The following is a 15,004-nucleotide window of genomic DNA, read 5'->3' as shown; positions in this document are numbered from 1 at the left end:
AAATTTGGGTTCCGTTTAGGCAGACGGACGGCTCAGAATTGCGTTTTTCCACTTCCTACCCCCTCTACAACATAAATTAATTTTTTTTGGCACTTTCGTTTTTCGCGATTATTTCGGAAACTATGAGAGATAGAGCCTATGCGTATCGAGTCAGACTCTTTGCAGTTTGGTTGATTAATTGGAGGATTCTATTGATGTCCTACAATGTACAGATCCCTTAAGGAAAAAGTACCCATTTCAATTAATGATAAAGACTCCATCATTAATTAGACAAGTATTCAGTAATGTGTACCTATAATTACTGATTAATCCAGTAATCGAAAGTTTTTATTTGCTGAATATCATTAAAGGGAATTACATTTTAACAATCATTGTTCATTGTCACAGTAAGGAATATTTTGACAGCCAACATTACTCATTAACAGAATAATCAAAATACTTCAGTTTTCACGATTGATTCACAAAAAAAATATACTTTAATTGAGTATAAAATATACTTGAATCAACTATATTTTATACTCGAATCAAAATATATTTTTATTGATTTTACGGGCAACGAGTTTTCGAGAATAAAATATCCTAGAATCACTCAATTCAAGTATATTTTTTTTCGTGTTCGATGAATATTGAGAAATATTTTCGATTTCATTATTTCATTATTTCTGTTGATCTCTGCTATTGCTGCACGCGGTGAATTGCCCATTGCAACAGCGCGGTTGCAGCCTCCGATACCTTATCCCACAATCTGTCCTGTTTTACCGTGAGATTGACTGCATGACAAAGTTCTGAATACGACCTTGGCGGCAGCACTCTCTCGTGCCCTCTAGAGCGCGGGGTTTAATCACACCACCATTCAATGATCCCTTCTCAATTCAGAAGTTTGAATTTCCCCGAGAAATGCGAGAGCGCGTGGTCTGTGAAATAGATAGTGGGGGAACGAGCCACGTGGGTTCCACCGACCGATCCCGATGATATCGACCGGTTGAATTAAAAGTATAACGCCTTTCCCAAACGGTTGAAGGATTTTTAACTCCAAATGCAATCGTTCAACTGTCCCCGGCTCCAGCGCTCATTTTATTACACGTTTGTTGGTCAAATTTGAAAGTGCTAGAGTAATCTAATCGGAAGGTAGTATAATTCTTGTCTTGCGGAATGACTCAATGTCTCAATTTTTACATCCCAATGCCAACCAACTGTTGAATGCAGTTTGCACTGAGTCAGTGTTTGATGGTGCTGTCACAGTGTTAGCAAGCGCAGAACATCTGGCGGGAAATTAATTAGAATCTAAGGTATATTCGTTTCGTTATTATAACACTTGATCGATTGTCATCGGTGTTCGGTGACACTGGTGCGCGGTGAAGATATGCGAACGGCGTGGGGCTGCTTCTGTCTATTGATCAGTGTTACAATAATCTGCATCATTTTTTACCTGAGAAATTCAATGAAGAGCGAATCCGTGCGCGACTGGAGAATTCGAAACTGGAATGTGTTCGAGCGAGTTGATGAATCCAAGGAGGAAACACTCGAGGAATTCGAGGTGAATGCATTTCCAAAGTATTTTTTGCTGTCAACAATTATGGACATTACTTGGTTTTTTTTTTACTTTTTCAATGCAAACACTTGAGTGGCGCAGGCAATTTTTACGCGGAGAGAAATTCTTTTGAAAAATTCTAGTGCTGTGAAGGTAAAATTTCTGGGGATTTACTTTCTAAAAAAATTGGGCAATATGTGTTGCGTTGAATTTTGATGAAGGCCGCCTGACAAACAGAGAATTTGAATATAATTTTCCGAAATATGAATAAACGAATCGTAGTTGTCGAAATCATTTAGGTCAGAGGAAAATAGAATAATTCTACTTTCTTAATGTTGCGTTTAATAAGGTTTTCTTCGAACTAAGTTGACTAGATTAATAGTTAGAATGATAGGATTATCTCACATTTTTACCGTTGAGGATAGCAGAATCTGAATGACATACAGTGAAAAAGATGATCGATTTTTTCGCTTTGAATAAATAAGATTAATATCCAAATACAAGATTTCTGATATGAATAAGATGCGAATCAATATTCCAAATTAAGTTTTAATTTTTAATTTGGTGCTGAAAACACGAGATGACAATGTTGCACAGATGAACATCAGATTAATTGAATTACTGAGTGAATTAACTAAAAATTGATAATCGTGTGGAATTGGAAGAAAATTGTTCAATTTTTTTTTGATATGTGAAATATATTATCTTTCAATTTCCATCATTCTTGGTGGCCTAGCTTAGCTATCACATACATGTATAAAATTTTTTTTTTCTACATTTCTAGTATATTATATATTTCATATATAATATATGCATGTATATTTTATCCAAAAAACAGAAATAATTATTTTTGTAAAAAACACTACGCCAACGAATTTTTTTTGTTGCTCTTGGAAATGAGGAAGACATTTTTCTAGAAAAATACAACTTCTATAAAACATTTGGAAAAATACAGCAACCTATGAAAATTAGCGAATAGGACTCAATAAAATATCAGTAAAGATAGAACCAATGCTATTGCCGTTGACGAGGACATGGAAGATTCGATTGATATTAGGCAGTGATTGTAAGAACTCCGCGCCAAGAACGTTGGTTCTATGTCACTTATTTTTTATGGAGCTCTGACTTGGGTTATTTTTATAGTTTTCTGTGTTTTTTCCAAGTTTTTTTATGGGTATTATATCTTTCCAGAAAATTGCCTTTCTCATTTCCAGGAGCAGCCAGAAAAAAATTTTCCTTCGCACAGCGTTTTTTAACAAAAATAATTATTTTTGTTCTGTTAGAGGATTTCGTTGGTTTGTACAAAGTGAGAAAATAATTTATTTTGTATTCGTCCAATTTAGTTGGTTGAAATCAAATTTAATGTATTTTTTTCACAAAAAGCAAACTATTTCTATCATGTTATTTTTCATATTTATGCATTGAATAAATTTTAGTCACATAGATTCCGATGATCCATTTATGCATTGCCCCGTATGCCAACATATCACCTCATTTTTCATGTTTATTTTCCGTTTACATATGTTCTTCATATGATAAGCTATCCTATGCCCCAAAAAACGGTGACAAAAAACGTTCCATACTTTTTTTAATGGAGAAATATTAAAATTGAACAGCTGCTAGGTTGGGACATATAATTCTCATCAATCGTATTGCTTTTTGCAATGAGAAAGATTATAAACAATTGAATGAAAAAAAGAATATCGAATGTAACAAGAAAAAGGCATAAACGGGAACAATTCACGTTTACGCAATAGATTATGAATTCCCTGATCGTCACATTGCGCCCTTTTTCCGTGCTAGCCCTAAAATTTTTCTAAAGAATTTCTCTCCCTACATTCGTCAGTTTTTTCACGACAAAAAATTGAAAGGAAGAATTAAAAAAAAATTAATTTCATGATTTCTCAACAGTTAAATTGTAGAAACTAGAGTTTTTCTCTGTTAATTTACTCAAGGAATTGCAGAATACTCATTTACTTGCGCTCAATAGCGTGTGGCCCACGTGACACTTTGTACGATAACAATAAATGGAGATATGAAGCTCACTACACAAGAGATACTTATCAACTGTCATCGGATAAAATTTTTTGCGAAATTTATCTGCGAATTGCGCGGCAACTATCGCAATTTTCCATTCTAGAATCAGAGGGTACCGCTGCGAGGGCAGCTGACAGCGAACGGTTCCCTACGCCTGAAAACGATCCTCTATTGGAATACAATGTACGCTGAAAAGCACAGACACTTTATGTTTGGTACTGGAGATGTCTTCCGAGGATGTCCAGTGCCCCATTGTTACGGCACTCCTGACAGAAAGTGGCTGAATAATCTAGAGGATTATGATGCTATTCTCTTTCACGGCATCGAGATGAACACTGGGGATTTGCCGACTGGTCGGTCTGATCATCAGAGGTACATTTTCTTCTCGTGGGAGTCTCCAGCTTCGAGGTAATTCGATGTTCCGGGAAGGGAGTGGTGAAATGCTGCAGCACCCTCGGAGGGTGTCATTGGCATTAGATAACGAACAATAGATTATTTCGTCATTAGACCGAAAAAAACTTTTCTGATGAATATGAGGTTACGGAAGAGCCGAAGGCGAGTTCTGTAATCATATGAGGTAGAAAAGTTCCCACGGCCGTGTGTCGAACAATATTTTTCGTCATAACGGCTGTAGCCAATGATTGGGAGGACTTTTCAGAAGAAATTTTTTTATTGAGTACTTTCATTAGCCACGAAAAACGTCTCCGGACATTTCCCGAGGTCCGATTGAGTCCCCCCCAATACTGAGATAATTTTTCAATAGAAAAAACCTCAAGCAACATTTTTTTTAATTCACCTCAGGCCTATCACTAGTATGTACTTCGTCCTAACACCCAACTACTACAACTGGACGATGTCCTATCGCCTAGACTCTGACATAATACGTCCTTATGGCAGGATTAGAGATCTCTCAACTAATGAAATAATATCCCCACCCCGAGATCCAGCTGGCATCGTCCCCTGGAGAACTCCTAAATCCTACGATGTCAGCAATGAGGAGTTTGAGATCATAAAATCGAAGAGCCGGATGGCTGCTTGGTTCGTCTCTCACTGTAATACCCATTCAAGACGTGAAACTCTAGTTGAAGAGCTCAAAAAATACTTCAAGGTGATTTATTTGATTGATTACATTCATGAAACGGAATTACCAAGTTAAATTGAGACCTAAAATCGGCCAAGTCAAAGCCGCTTCAAAATCTGTCAGAGAAATTCTCGTGATGACCTTTATGCAGCTCTAATCTCTCCCTGAAGATAAGGTCATTATCGGAATTTGAATTCCCTTCAAAGTAAAAAATGGGAAGATAGTTGATTGATTGCAGACGTCTGTTGTGAGATTGAATTATATGGAGAGAAATATTCAGTAAAAATTACGGAACAATTCACGTAATCCGCAATGGGCAATCGTTTTCCGGCAATTTTTATGGGAAGGGTAGAGCAGAAATCTGAAGCGTTCAGTGAATTCTCAGCTTCTTCACAGAACAAAGTACGAAATTGTCACGTAATTTTTCCCGAAGAAGTAAAATCTTACAGAAACTTACCGACTTATTATGCCTCCAAAATCAAAAATTCTTGAACGTTCAACAATTTTTATGAAGCTGGTGAGTTATTTCTACGTTCCATTCCGTAAAATTTCTCAATCGTTGGGGAAAAATTACGGAACGACTTGTCCCCACAGCGGTGAGTCATCAGACGGGTGGTTAATTTTTACGGGACAAATCGTAGAATTTAAAAAGTGATTCGTACAATTTCAGTTCCGACGGATTACGTTTCGAAACGTAATTTGTACGTTTTTTTTTTGGTAATTTTGACGTAGATATGTCTACACGGAGAAAAATGTTCAGTAAAAATTACGGAACTCACAATTCGCTCACCGATTACGGAACCGACTCAGAAAATTTAAGTGACGGTATCGTAATTTTTCACAGGAGATTCAGATACAAATTACGAAACGCTCTGGAAAAATTCCGTGACAGTTGCGTACAATTTCCTACAACCCTATTTCGCTCCGGAATTACGGAAAAGATACGTAATTTTTATTGAATATTTCTCTCCGTGTATGGTTTCAATACGGGGGGTCATTTTGGGAAACGGTCCTTATGTGCAGCACCATCTATCGGAATTCTAGAAATTTCTAGACATTTCAAGGTAATTCGAGAAGTTTCTTGAAATTTGGAAAAAATTCAAGGAGTTTCTAGAAATTTCGAGGAAATTCAGGGAGGTTGTATAAAATTCGAAGGAATTCAAAGAGTTTCCAGGAAATTCGAGGGAATGCAAGGAGTTTCCAGGAAATTCGAAAAAGAAGGAAAGACCATGGACGTATCCCCGTACAATTACAGCTGTATCGAAGATACAGCCGCTTGCAATTTTTATTGAGTTTTTCTCTCCCTGTAACGCCATTTATTCGGCCAGTTGACTACCGTCTCATTTAACGTCTATCTTTTCACCACTTCACTGCCTTCAATTATCCCAATTACATTTCATTCTAGGTCGACATTTATGGTCAATGCGGTAAACTTCGATGTAATAAAGAGAACAATGAGATGTGTAACGACCTCATCGAACGCGACTACTTTTTCTACTTCTCCTTCGAGAACACCCTCTGCAAGGACTACGTAACCGAGAAGCTGTTTTCCCCAATGTCCAAATACACAATTCCCGTGGTATACGGTGGTGCAGATTATTCAAAATTCGCCCCTCCCCACTCCTACATAAACATAATGGACTTCAATTCCACCTCTGAACTGGCAGATTACCTGCTGAGATTATCACGAAATCCAGTGGAGTACGCTTCCTACTTCTGGTGGAAGAGTTACTACCAAGTTGAAGACACAACAAAGTCAACACTCTGTGATTTGTGCGAGAAACTCCACAACAATGACTTACCAAAGAAGACTGTCGGTGATTTCACGAAGTATTACATCACAGATCAGTGCTACCCTTCGGGAAATCTATCGTGGATCAAGTCGATGCACCATTGGAGATAAACTAATTTCAGCTGTAGTTCATTAATTTATTGATCCGTTTATGTAAATAAAATATTCTTTTTCTGAATATCATTCTTCTTATGACTATTTAACAGTACGGATAACTATACAAGTATAAATATATCTACATAAGGAGTGGATTGAGAAGTCTCAGTGGTGAATAGACTTTGGTAAGTTGGCTGGCGATTCGAGGGAATAAATAAGGGGGGAGGGGTTTCAGCTCATGACTTTGTCTATCCATGGTACGAATTTCTGAATGTTCGTGTAGACACCTGGTAGGTGTTCGCGTCCACAACCAATGCCCCAGGACACTAGGCCGATTAGAACGTGTCTGCCTTCTACTGCCATTGTTAGAGGTCCACCTGAGTCTCCCTGGAATATGCGTGAAATTGTAATCAAGTTATGTTACAATGAAAAAAAATGAGGAAACAATCGTGGAATGGGTTTTCACGTACTTGACAGGAGTCTCTCCCTCCTTCTTTATACCCTGCACAGAGGAAGACATCGTGAATCGTCTCCCTTCTTCCTGCTGCCCTGAACCACCTCTGACATCTCTCGTTAGGTATCACCTTGAAATATAGTTATTACGACATAATTATATTGGAAGTGTGTCTTCCTGTGGAATAGGAGAGCCCTTAATTTAAGAAACGAATCAATTCCTAGTGTCATAATTCATTTTCATCTCGATAAATTTACTTGTAGATGAGAGCGTGAAGGCCCAATATAATTCGAGACATAAATATGGTCGTCAACTCTAAATAATGACGAGAAAATAACAGAAATAAAAGTACTGGAAATTATTAGTACACTGAGAAAATAATCGACATATCACACAAATCATTTTTTGAGCGGAAAACATCGCATTCATATTTAATCACTTTATGGTAGGTTTCAGACGAGAAATCGGTGCTCTTCGGGTTAAGGAGCAAGTTACTGAATGATAAGATGATGTCTCTTTTCGCAGTGAGATAATATTCCTTAAAAGATAGGGGAAGTTTGAGAGAAGGAAAAGGAGATATTGCTTTCCTTCGAACTCAAAACGATTGAGCGTAAGCGACGGTTATATTTTTTTAATACCTGGAGGTTTTCCTCTGCATAAACTCTCTATTCAGTCAATATGAAATGATTTTCCTTTTCTCATCTTCTGACCCGAAAAAGCCGATTTTTTGTGGCATGAAATTCTCACTTTATCATGAAATATTCATGTTCAAGTTATGAACAGTCACATGGCACTAGTAGATAAAAAATATCACCTCGACATCAACTTCTTGCAGAACAGTTGGTGCCGAGCTCTGTCCATGCCTGGTCCTCCCCCATCCGGCGACAGTAGCCGTCCTCCCCTGAATCTTGAGATTTCTCGCAGGCAGACAAACCGGTACAATGTGCTGCTTGAAAGCAACCGCCCTGGATAGCTTAACCAGAGCAACGTCATTCCGGAAGTCCGTGGGTGAGTACTGCGGATGCACCTTGTTTTTCCCCAAAAACCCATTACCCCATTATTCACCATTACGACACGCATTATCCCAACCATGTGCACGAAACATCTGACCAGAACACAAGTGAACTCATTACCCCACTAACACCAGTATTTATTACCTCTTTGCGTTCTATATTGTATTCTTCGTGAAGATACTTCTCGGCGGCGTCGCGCACGTCCCACTCGCCTAATCTGACTTTAAGGTTATTATTCGGGGTCCTGGAAACACGGGAATAATTGGTCTGAGAAATGTCAGCAGAGATTAGTAGAGATGAGTATTGAAGTGGGGAGAGAATTACTAACGTTGCGACACAATGTGCGGCGGTCACGACCCATCGATTATTGAGCAAGGCCCCTCCACAGGACAATTTCTTTGACAAAAATCCACTCTTGATAATCGCCGCCTGAAAGTGAAACCAGTAACAATGCACTGTTGAAAATTTTTGGCTGAAATTTCTGGTACACGTTTGAAAAGAAATTAATAAAAAAACCTGGCGAATTCGCTAGACAATTATTCTAATTCTATTGGATTCCTATTGAACTCTCTATTAGTTTTTGGCCAGTTCTATTGAAACGTTCAGTAGAAAATATTCTGTAGAAGAAATCAATGGAATTCGATTTTTCTGTACGTCTTATTCTATTGAGGTATTTTCTGTAGAATTTCCTCGGCCCAAATTTACTCATTTCTTTTGATTTGATTATCTTAATAAGAAAATAAAAATAGAACAAAAAAACCTGAAAAATTCAAGCCCAGAAAATTCTATAGAAAATATTCAATAGAATATAATGGAGTCGTATAGAAAAATCAGATTTTATTGTCTTTTTCTAGAGAATATTTTCTATTGAACATTCCAATCGGCTAAAAGTTAATAGAAAATTCAATTGAAATCCAAACGAATTCGCTAGGTTTTTCTGTTAAATTATTTCGTACATGACTTCTTGGAAATTTCTGTCACATTATAGTTACACGGAAATTTCAAGGAGAAATTTCAATCTCATCATTGAAAGTTAAACATTTTATGGAAAGATAGGGAACTAACAATTTCAGTTTACTCATTCCATGAAAATCAATAGAAGTCACGAAAATTCTGATATATTTTCAAATTTTTAATTGATTGGAAATTAGGTGTAATCTAGTCTAAAATATTCATATTTTCATTGACTTCCTGCTGCTAAAGAATTCGAAATTTCATTGATTTTTCAGTAAAATCTTAAATTTTAATGTGATTTCGTCCCACCAAATCAAATATAGACCGACTTTCCTGAAAATTCCAACTCAACTCTCCATAAAATTTAAATTTCCTCTTAAGGGATTTCATCCGCGGAAGCCCTTAAAATAAATAAGTAATCAAGACCTCCAAAACCGAAACGAAAAACAGAGCAAAACATTAGACCACAAAGTGTCTATTTCAATCAGTGATGTATCAAACAATTAGTTCTGTTACAACACTCCCTATCCCCGGACGCCGCTAACAGCCCGCGAGAATATTAAACCAAGCCATAACAATAATGAATCGTCGAAAATGCTGGAGAATAATAGTCAAGCGAAAGGATAAAAAAGTTGGATATTCTCGAGCGTGTCAGGGACTCTCACCTGCCACGGATGACTGCCGAAGCTCGAGCTGTGTCCCCCTACGATCCTATTGCTCCTGGTGTACAGTTCCCCACAGCCTGAAAGCAAAAATCACCTGTTAATGATGAAATCACAACTTGCAAATCGCCAGGAGGTAGAGCCGCATTTTGACACCAGTAAAGTAGAGAATAAGTGAGGAACCCTAGCCTGTGCTGTGCACTGTCTCCAGTTCTCCAGTCGTGTACCGGTCATTCAAGCGCGTCAGGATCGCATCACGAAGATTGCAATGGAAAGAGTGAAAGAAAATCAAAAGAAGAAGTGCTCGTGCTGGGACCCTTCAAGACAATTTATTTTTTCAACTGTTGCACTCGTGATTTTAGAATTACCACGGTACATGTCCTGATCCTGGGAATAGGACGGATAATCAGCGGTTGTACCATGGTGTGAGGGTCGATTAATCTCGTAGTCATCGTCTGGATAGTAGTTGTTGGGGTGACTAGCCTCTGGACGATTCAGGTATGGGTTATCGTATGACGACACCTCGTTTGGACGCTCCTGCTCCCAAGCGGAATACGTTGGCTCGTAAATTCCTGGATCCTCGTTAATGGCTGTGTCGTGGTGCTGATGGTAATTTGGGCGCTGGGGTCGCCCTTGGTTACCGTAGATCCGCACGTCGTCGTCCACGTAAGGACGATTCGACAGGCTCAAGAATGCTAAAAGTTATCTTGCTCAAGTTGAACTGTTCCTTATTTCGATTCACCCCTTCTTTAAAGTAGTTTTAAGGTATGTCCCAAGTCAATGGGACCCGAAATTCAATACGTATGGATTTCCGGAAAAAATTCTGAATAACTTGATTTATTTCATTCTCATGAGTTATTGAGTTTTTCTATTTTCATGTGTTTTTCATGCACACTGATAGAACCGTTTAGTCGAACCAAACGAGACTTTTTAACTATTACCACGATTCGTTAACTATTAACGAATCGCGGTAACAGTTAAGAGGCCTCGTTTGGAGCAAGTGAATCGTTCCACCATTTCTATCAGTGCAGGCAACAATAACTGTTTGATTTATTTCATTCTCATGAGTTATTGAGTTTTTCTATTTTCAGTGTATGCAGTACAAAATTTTATAAAAAAATTGACCGTATTCGAGATTTATTAGTCGATCACGGATTAGTTTTTTAAGAACATCGTAACAACCGTTTTCTCATAAAGTGGAAAAATCGAGTTCGGGGGGACCCGAACTTCCCGTTTGGCCTATGCTTCGCTTGTTTGAATGCCACATTTTATTATTTATTGCCTCCTAAACTGTGTAGTACAGGTAGTTACCATTTTTTTTAAGAACTGAAGACTATTATAAATAGTATCTATGAAAAACATGGGAATAATCTTACGAAAAACGTGTTTTCTAGGGATACACGGAGCGGAATTGTTTAGAAAAATTCTAGTACTAGCACGCGAAAAGAGGCGCAAAGTGACGGCTAGGAAAAAATTCCAGTGCCGGCACTAGAAATTTTATTGGGAAAAACGTGAATTTTTCCCCGTATTTCTGTGAAAATTTCACAGAAATCCCCGGAAATTTTACCAAAAATACCAAGAAATTTTACCTTAACAGCACTAGAATTTTTCACAGCCCGTGGATTGTAATTTTTTCCAGAACTCGTGCTAGAATTTTTCTAGAAAATTTCTCTCCGTGTAACTTACAAATAAATTCTTCCATCAATGGGGGGTTAAGGAATGATTGAGGAAGTGACTCCACGGGTTTTGGGACAATTATTTGGATAGAATTGGCATTTCGTCCTTCGGCTTACCAACGCAATATATTCCATTACTCTACAAATTTCCAGAATAAAGCGGTCTAGCAACTGGAAAATTGCCCACGAGAAATACCGCGGAATCATCGCTTAACTATCACTGGAGAAGTCACGAACGAATGTGAGTGTCATGTGGATGACATTGTGAAATTTCAGATGTTCGTGATTTTTAAAACGTATTTTATTATTATCGAGGGGTTGAATGCACAGAATAGATTTCGTGTTTTTTGACCTGCTGGCCGTTTTCCCATGAATGTCGAACCCTATTTTTCATCACAATGTGTGGAAAGTTGAAACTAAAAATTAAAAAATTTTGCTTTATGCGTACGTAATGAAAAAGGACTTCCTTAAACCAAAAATATCTTTCTGAAGTTGAAAACAATTCTTCTTATTTATAAATGTCTGTTTTATTTGACCTTTGAATGAATTTTCCAAGCTCCCTAACTAGAGTATTTTCAATTTCGTTGGGGGTTCAAATTCAAATATTGCGTCACGCGATTGAGAACGGCTGCGGTTCTGTAATTTATGATGAAGCGGGGAGGGGGCGCCTAATTTATGATGGTACACCACAATTAATGAAGATATTTTGAGGAAACAAGGATGTCAATTTAAGAACCTCAAGGTTTTTGTTTTAAAAACCCCAGGGCATTTTCTGTAAATTCAATCTCGACCTCAACACGGAGAGATATTCAATAAAAATTCCGTATCTTTTCCGTAATTCCGGAGTGAAATGTGATTGTGCGAAATTTTACGGAACTCCCACGGAATTTTTCCAGAGCGTTCCTTAATTTCTATCCGAATCTCCTGTGAAAAATTACGATCCCGCCACTTAAATTTTCTGAGTCAATTTCGTAATCGTAATCGAATTATGAGCTCCGTAATTTTTACTGAACATTTCTCTCCGTGAAGACCACGAAATGAAAAAAAAATGGCCCAAAAATCCACGAAAGCTACTCACTGGCATTTTGCAAAAGCGCCACCCCACTAGGCCTCGCCGGCTCCTTCTCCGGAATATCGTCATCATCGACGCAGCAGCTCCAGATGAGCCCCCCGGAGCACAAATCCACCGGTCTGCCGCCCCCCAGCACACAGCTGATGCTCAGGCCGCACTCAAACCTCGCGCCCTTATACTTGCACGTCTGAGGGATCACTGCAATCAAGCCAAACATTCCCCATTAACCTCTCCACAAATGAAGCCACCTAACGGTTACCAGAACACCCATTTGCTCCCTCTCCAGAAAAAGAAAAACATAAATTTGCTGCTTTTTCAACCGAGATTTAGCGCACGATAAAGAGACGGGCGTCGTCATTAGCATTATTGTTGCAAAGTGTAACACAGTGGACACCGGTTGGCAGTCAAGCTGCGAGACAAACAGGCCCCTCATAATCATCATTGATGTTTTGAAGACATACTTCTGCCGAGCATATCCATGATCCCGCTATGAAGATGCGTTCCATGGCCCCGGTGGTCCTCAATGCCAGTGTAATTGCGCTTCTTCTTCAGTGTTTCAACGAGCAGAAGACCCTGCTCATGGCTGGAGAGTTTCCTCCTCCTGCCGCGTCGTCCTCTCGCCTCATCAGCCGCGTACTCATCCTCAAACTCATCGAGACTCTGACCCCTCAAGTTGGCCAGAAGCCTCTGCAGTTCGTTCTTATCTCCCCCAGCATCTCCCAAATCGAATGACTGGAGATCCGCCAGCTCAGTATCCGACAGCTCTTCGTCCATCATCTTGCTCTGAATCTCCTGACTCTTCCTGTAGCTCCGAAGGGCCTGACTCCCCTGATTCAACTTCTGATTTATCTTAGTATCATGGCGGATCTCCTTCTTCTCGAGCCTTCGAGGCCTGAACGCCTCAACAGGAGACTCTGTGTCCTCTAATGTCGCAAAACTCCCGCGTCTCTCTATCGGAAAGAAACTCCCTCGCGCACTCCATCTGGAGTAGGCCGGTCTGTCCGGTCTGTTATCACTGTTTCTGTACACATCCCTCCCCTCGATATTCACTGAACTATTCAACAGAATGATGAGGAGAGAAGTCAATGGGACGCTGTAGAATCTGGGGCCTAGTCGAGGCAGCATCATTTACGCTCGGAGCACTCAATCTGTTATCCCAAATCCATCAGTCAGCCAATTTCACGATTCTGGGGTCAACGATACTTTCAAGACATCTTTTAATCACTCCTTTGTCAACTGGGTACTGATAATCCTCGAGGGATATCACATGGATGATACCGAACAACTGCCAACAACGTCTGTCACGAATAGCTATCGCTGGAGTGTCTTCGAACGCCTCTACTTGCTTTCACCGACTTTGGCTTTCCCGTCGTACCAATGGCGATGTCGCTTCTTCTTCCTCCAGTGTCCCCCACCAGTATAAAATCGTGCTAACAATCAAGATCAACAGCGTCTTCGGCCGCCTCGCCCTCGTCCTTTCTCCTATTTTCTTCTTTTCATCTCCAAAACCATCAGCTAATCCCTGTGATTAATCATTTGTTTTCAGTTATTTCTTTTTGTTATTTCTTCTGCATTTGATTGAATTTCATTTGGACTCTTGACATAATTTCACTGCAATCTTTCCTTGGGAATATAAATTGCGGGGTTGAGGCAGGCCTCGCGTGTCGCCTGTGTGCGTCACGCTTCGCCAATACTCGTCTTCCTAAAGAAACTCTTTTGTCGTTTGGACGAATGAATCTTCGCACACGCTGTCCCCTTTCTCTTTCGTGCCAAACATAGGCGAGTTTTAAAAAATTGACGCGTGAAAAATAACTCGGGAGTTTGTTATTCCGACTCTTCCGCAATGTGACAAAATAGTCCTCGGTGCTATGGAGCATGCAGAGTGGACGCTAATGGTGATGTGACCATGTGGTTTTTTCAGTTCGTGTGACTCGAATGTCGACTCGGCCGTAACGAAGACACCTGGTTCTTGGATTTTTTTTTCTCTTTTTACCCGCGGGGAATTGGCTTGCGACACCTTTCGAGAAAACTTCTTCACAAACTGGTTCACGTGATATTGATATTAGAAGTAAGTATATGGATTAGAGGGGGATTTACTTACGTCCCAGCTCGTCGAAGAAACGCGATTGCTCGGTGGGGATTTCATTACTTGTGACATCCTTCTCGGGTGCGTCTGAATTGAAAATAAAAGGTTCATAGTTTTAGAGAGATTGTTTGGATATTATTGCGAGGTGTGAAGAGGGGGAGATTAGTTTCTCATGTCAGGATTTCGGTTGCGAAGCGGTAAAACGGTTCAAGGGGAGAGACATGAGTTTTAAACGTCGCGCTATTGGTACGAGATTAATTGTACATTGAAGATCAATTATATTTAATTATTGGTTCCATCACCATGTTTCCATCGCACTATGACAACTTAATCAACGTCCTAATTATTGCTCCAATATCCCCTGACCTTTCTTAAATTGATCAGTTATATATATGTCTAAAAATGAATAATTAGTGCAAAAAAATTAATTGTTTATTGTTCATTTGCCCCGCAAATGCTTACAATGTTAAAAATTATCCAGGGCCTCTCCAATTTTTAAGCTATAGAGATTTCTCTCTTTCAAAATTTTTGAAAATGTGTATACAATAAC

At 39.2% G+C, this 15,004-nt stretch overlaps 2 protein-coding genes across 3 annotated transcripts; one reads left to right on the top strand and one right to left on the bottom strand.

Moving 5' to 3' along the window:
• Positions 1 to 1,226: 1,226 nt before the first annotated feature.
• On the top strand, positions 1,227 to 6,619 carry LOC107048603 (alpha-(1,3)-fucosyltransferase C). Of its 2 annotated transcripts, none has more exons than XM_015271843.2 (4): positions 1,227 to 1,537; positions 3,672 to 3,976; positions 4,466 to 4,676; positions 6,055 to 6,619. In XM_015271843.2, the coding sequence occupies exons 1-4, from the start codon at positions 1,364 to 1,366 to the stop codon at positions 6,550 to 6,552; spliced, it is 1,188 nt and encodes a 395-aa protein (XP_015127329.1). In that variant the 5' UTR covers positions 1,227 to 1,363; the 3' UTR covers positions 6,553 to 6,619. The 2 variants fall into 2 exon arrangements, with proteins under 2 accessions (XP_015127329.1, XP_015127328.1); XM_015271842.2 differs by having other exon boundaries at positions 4,370 to 4,676.
• Positions 6,620 to 6,768: 149 nt separating this feature from the next.
• On the bottom strand, positions 6,769 to 14,526 carry LOC107048566. Its single transcript, XM_029126824.1, is given in 13 exon segments — positions 6,769 to 6,924; positions 7,008 to 7,121; positions 7,806 to 8,018; positions 8,149 to 8,248; positions 8,333 to 8,433; positions 9,624 to 9,700; positions 10,040 to 10,315; positions 12,375 to 12,566; positions 12,830 to 13,241; positions 13,275 to 13,477; positions 13,681 to 13,785; positions 13,788 to 13,890; positions 14,470 to 14,526. Coding segments are annotated over 13 exon segments (2,109 nt in total).
• Positions 14,527 to 15,004: the final 478 nt, after the last annotated feature.

This window comes from Diachasma alloeum, unplaced genomic scaffold, assembly GCF_001412515.2.
Source record: "Diachasma alloeum isolate Michigan unplaced genomic scaffold, Dall2.0 Dall_scaffold_00195, whole genome shotgun sequence".
Taxonomy (NCBI): Eukaryota; Metazoa; Arthropoda; class Insecta; order Hymenoptera; family Braconidae; genus Diachasma; species Diachasma alloeum.
This window is presented reverse-complemented; position numbering and strand designations above follow the sequence as displayed.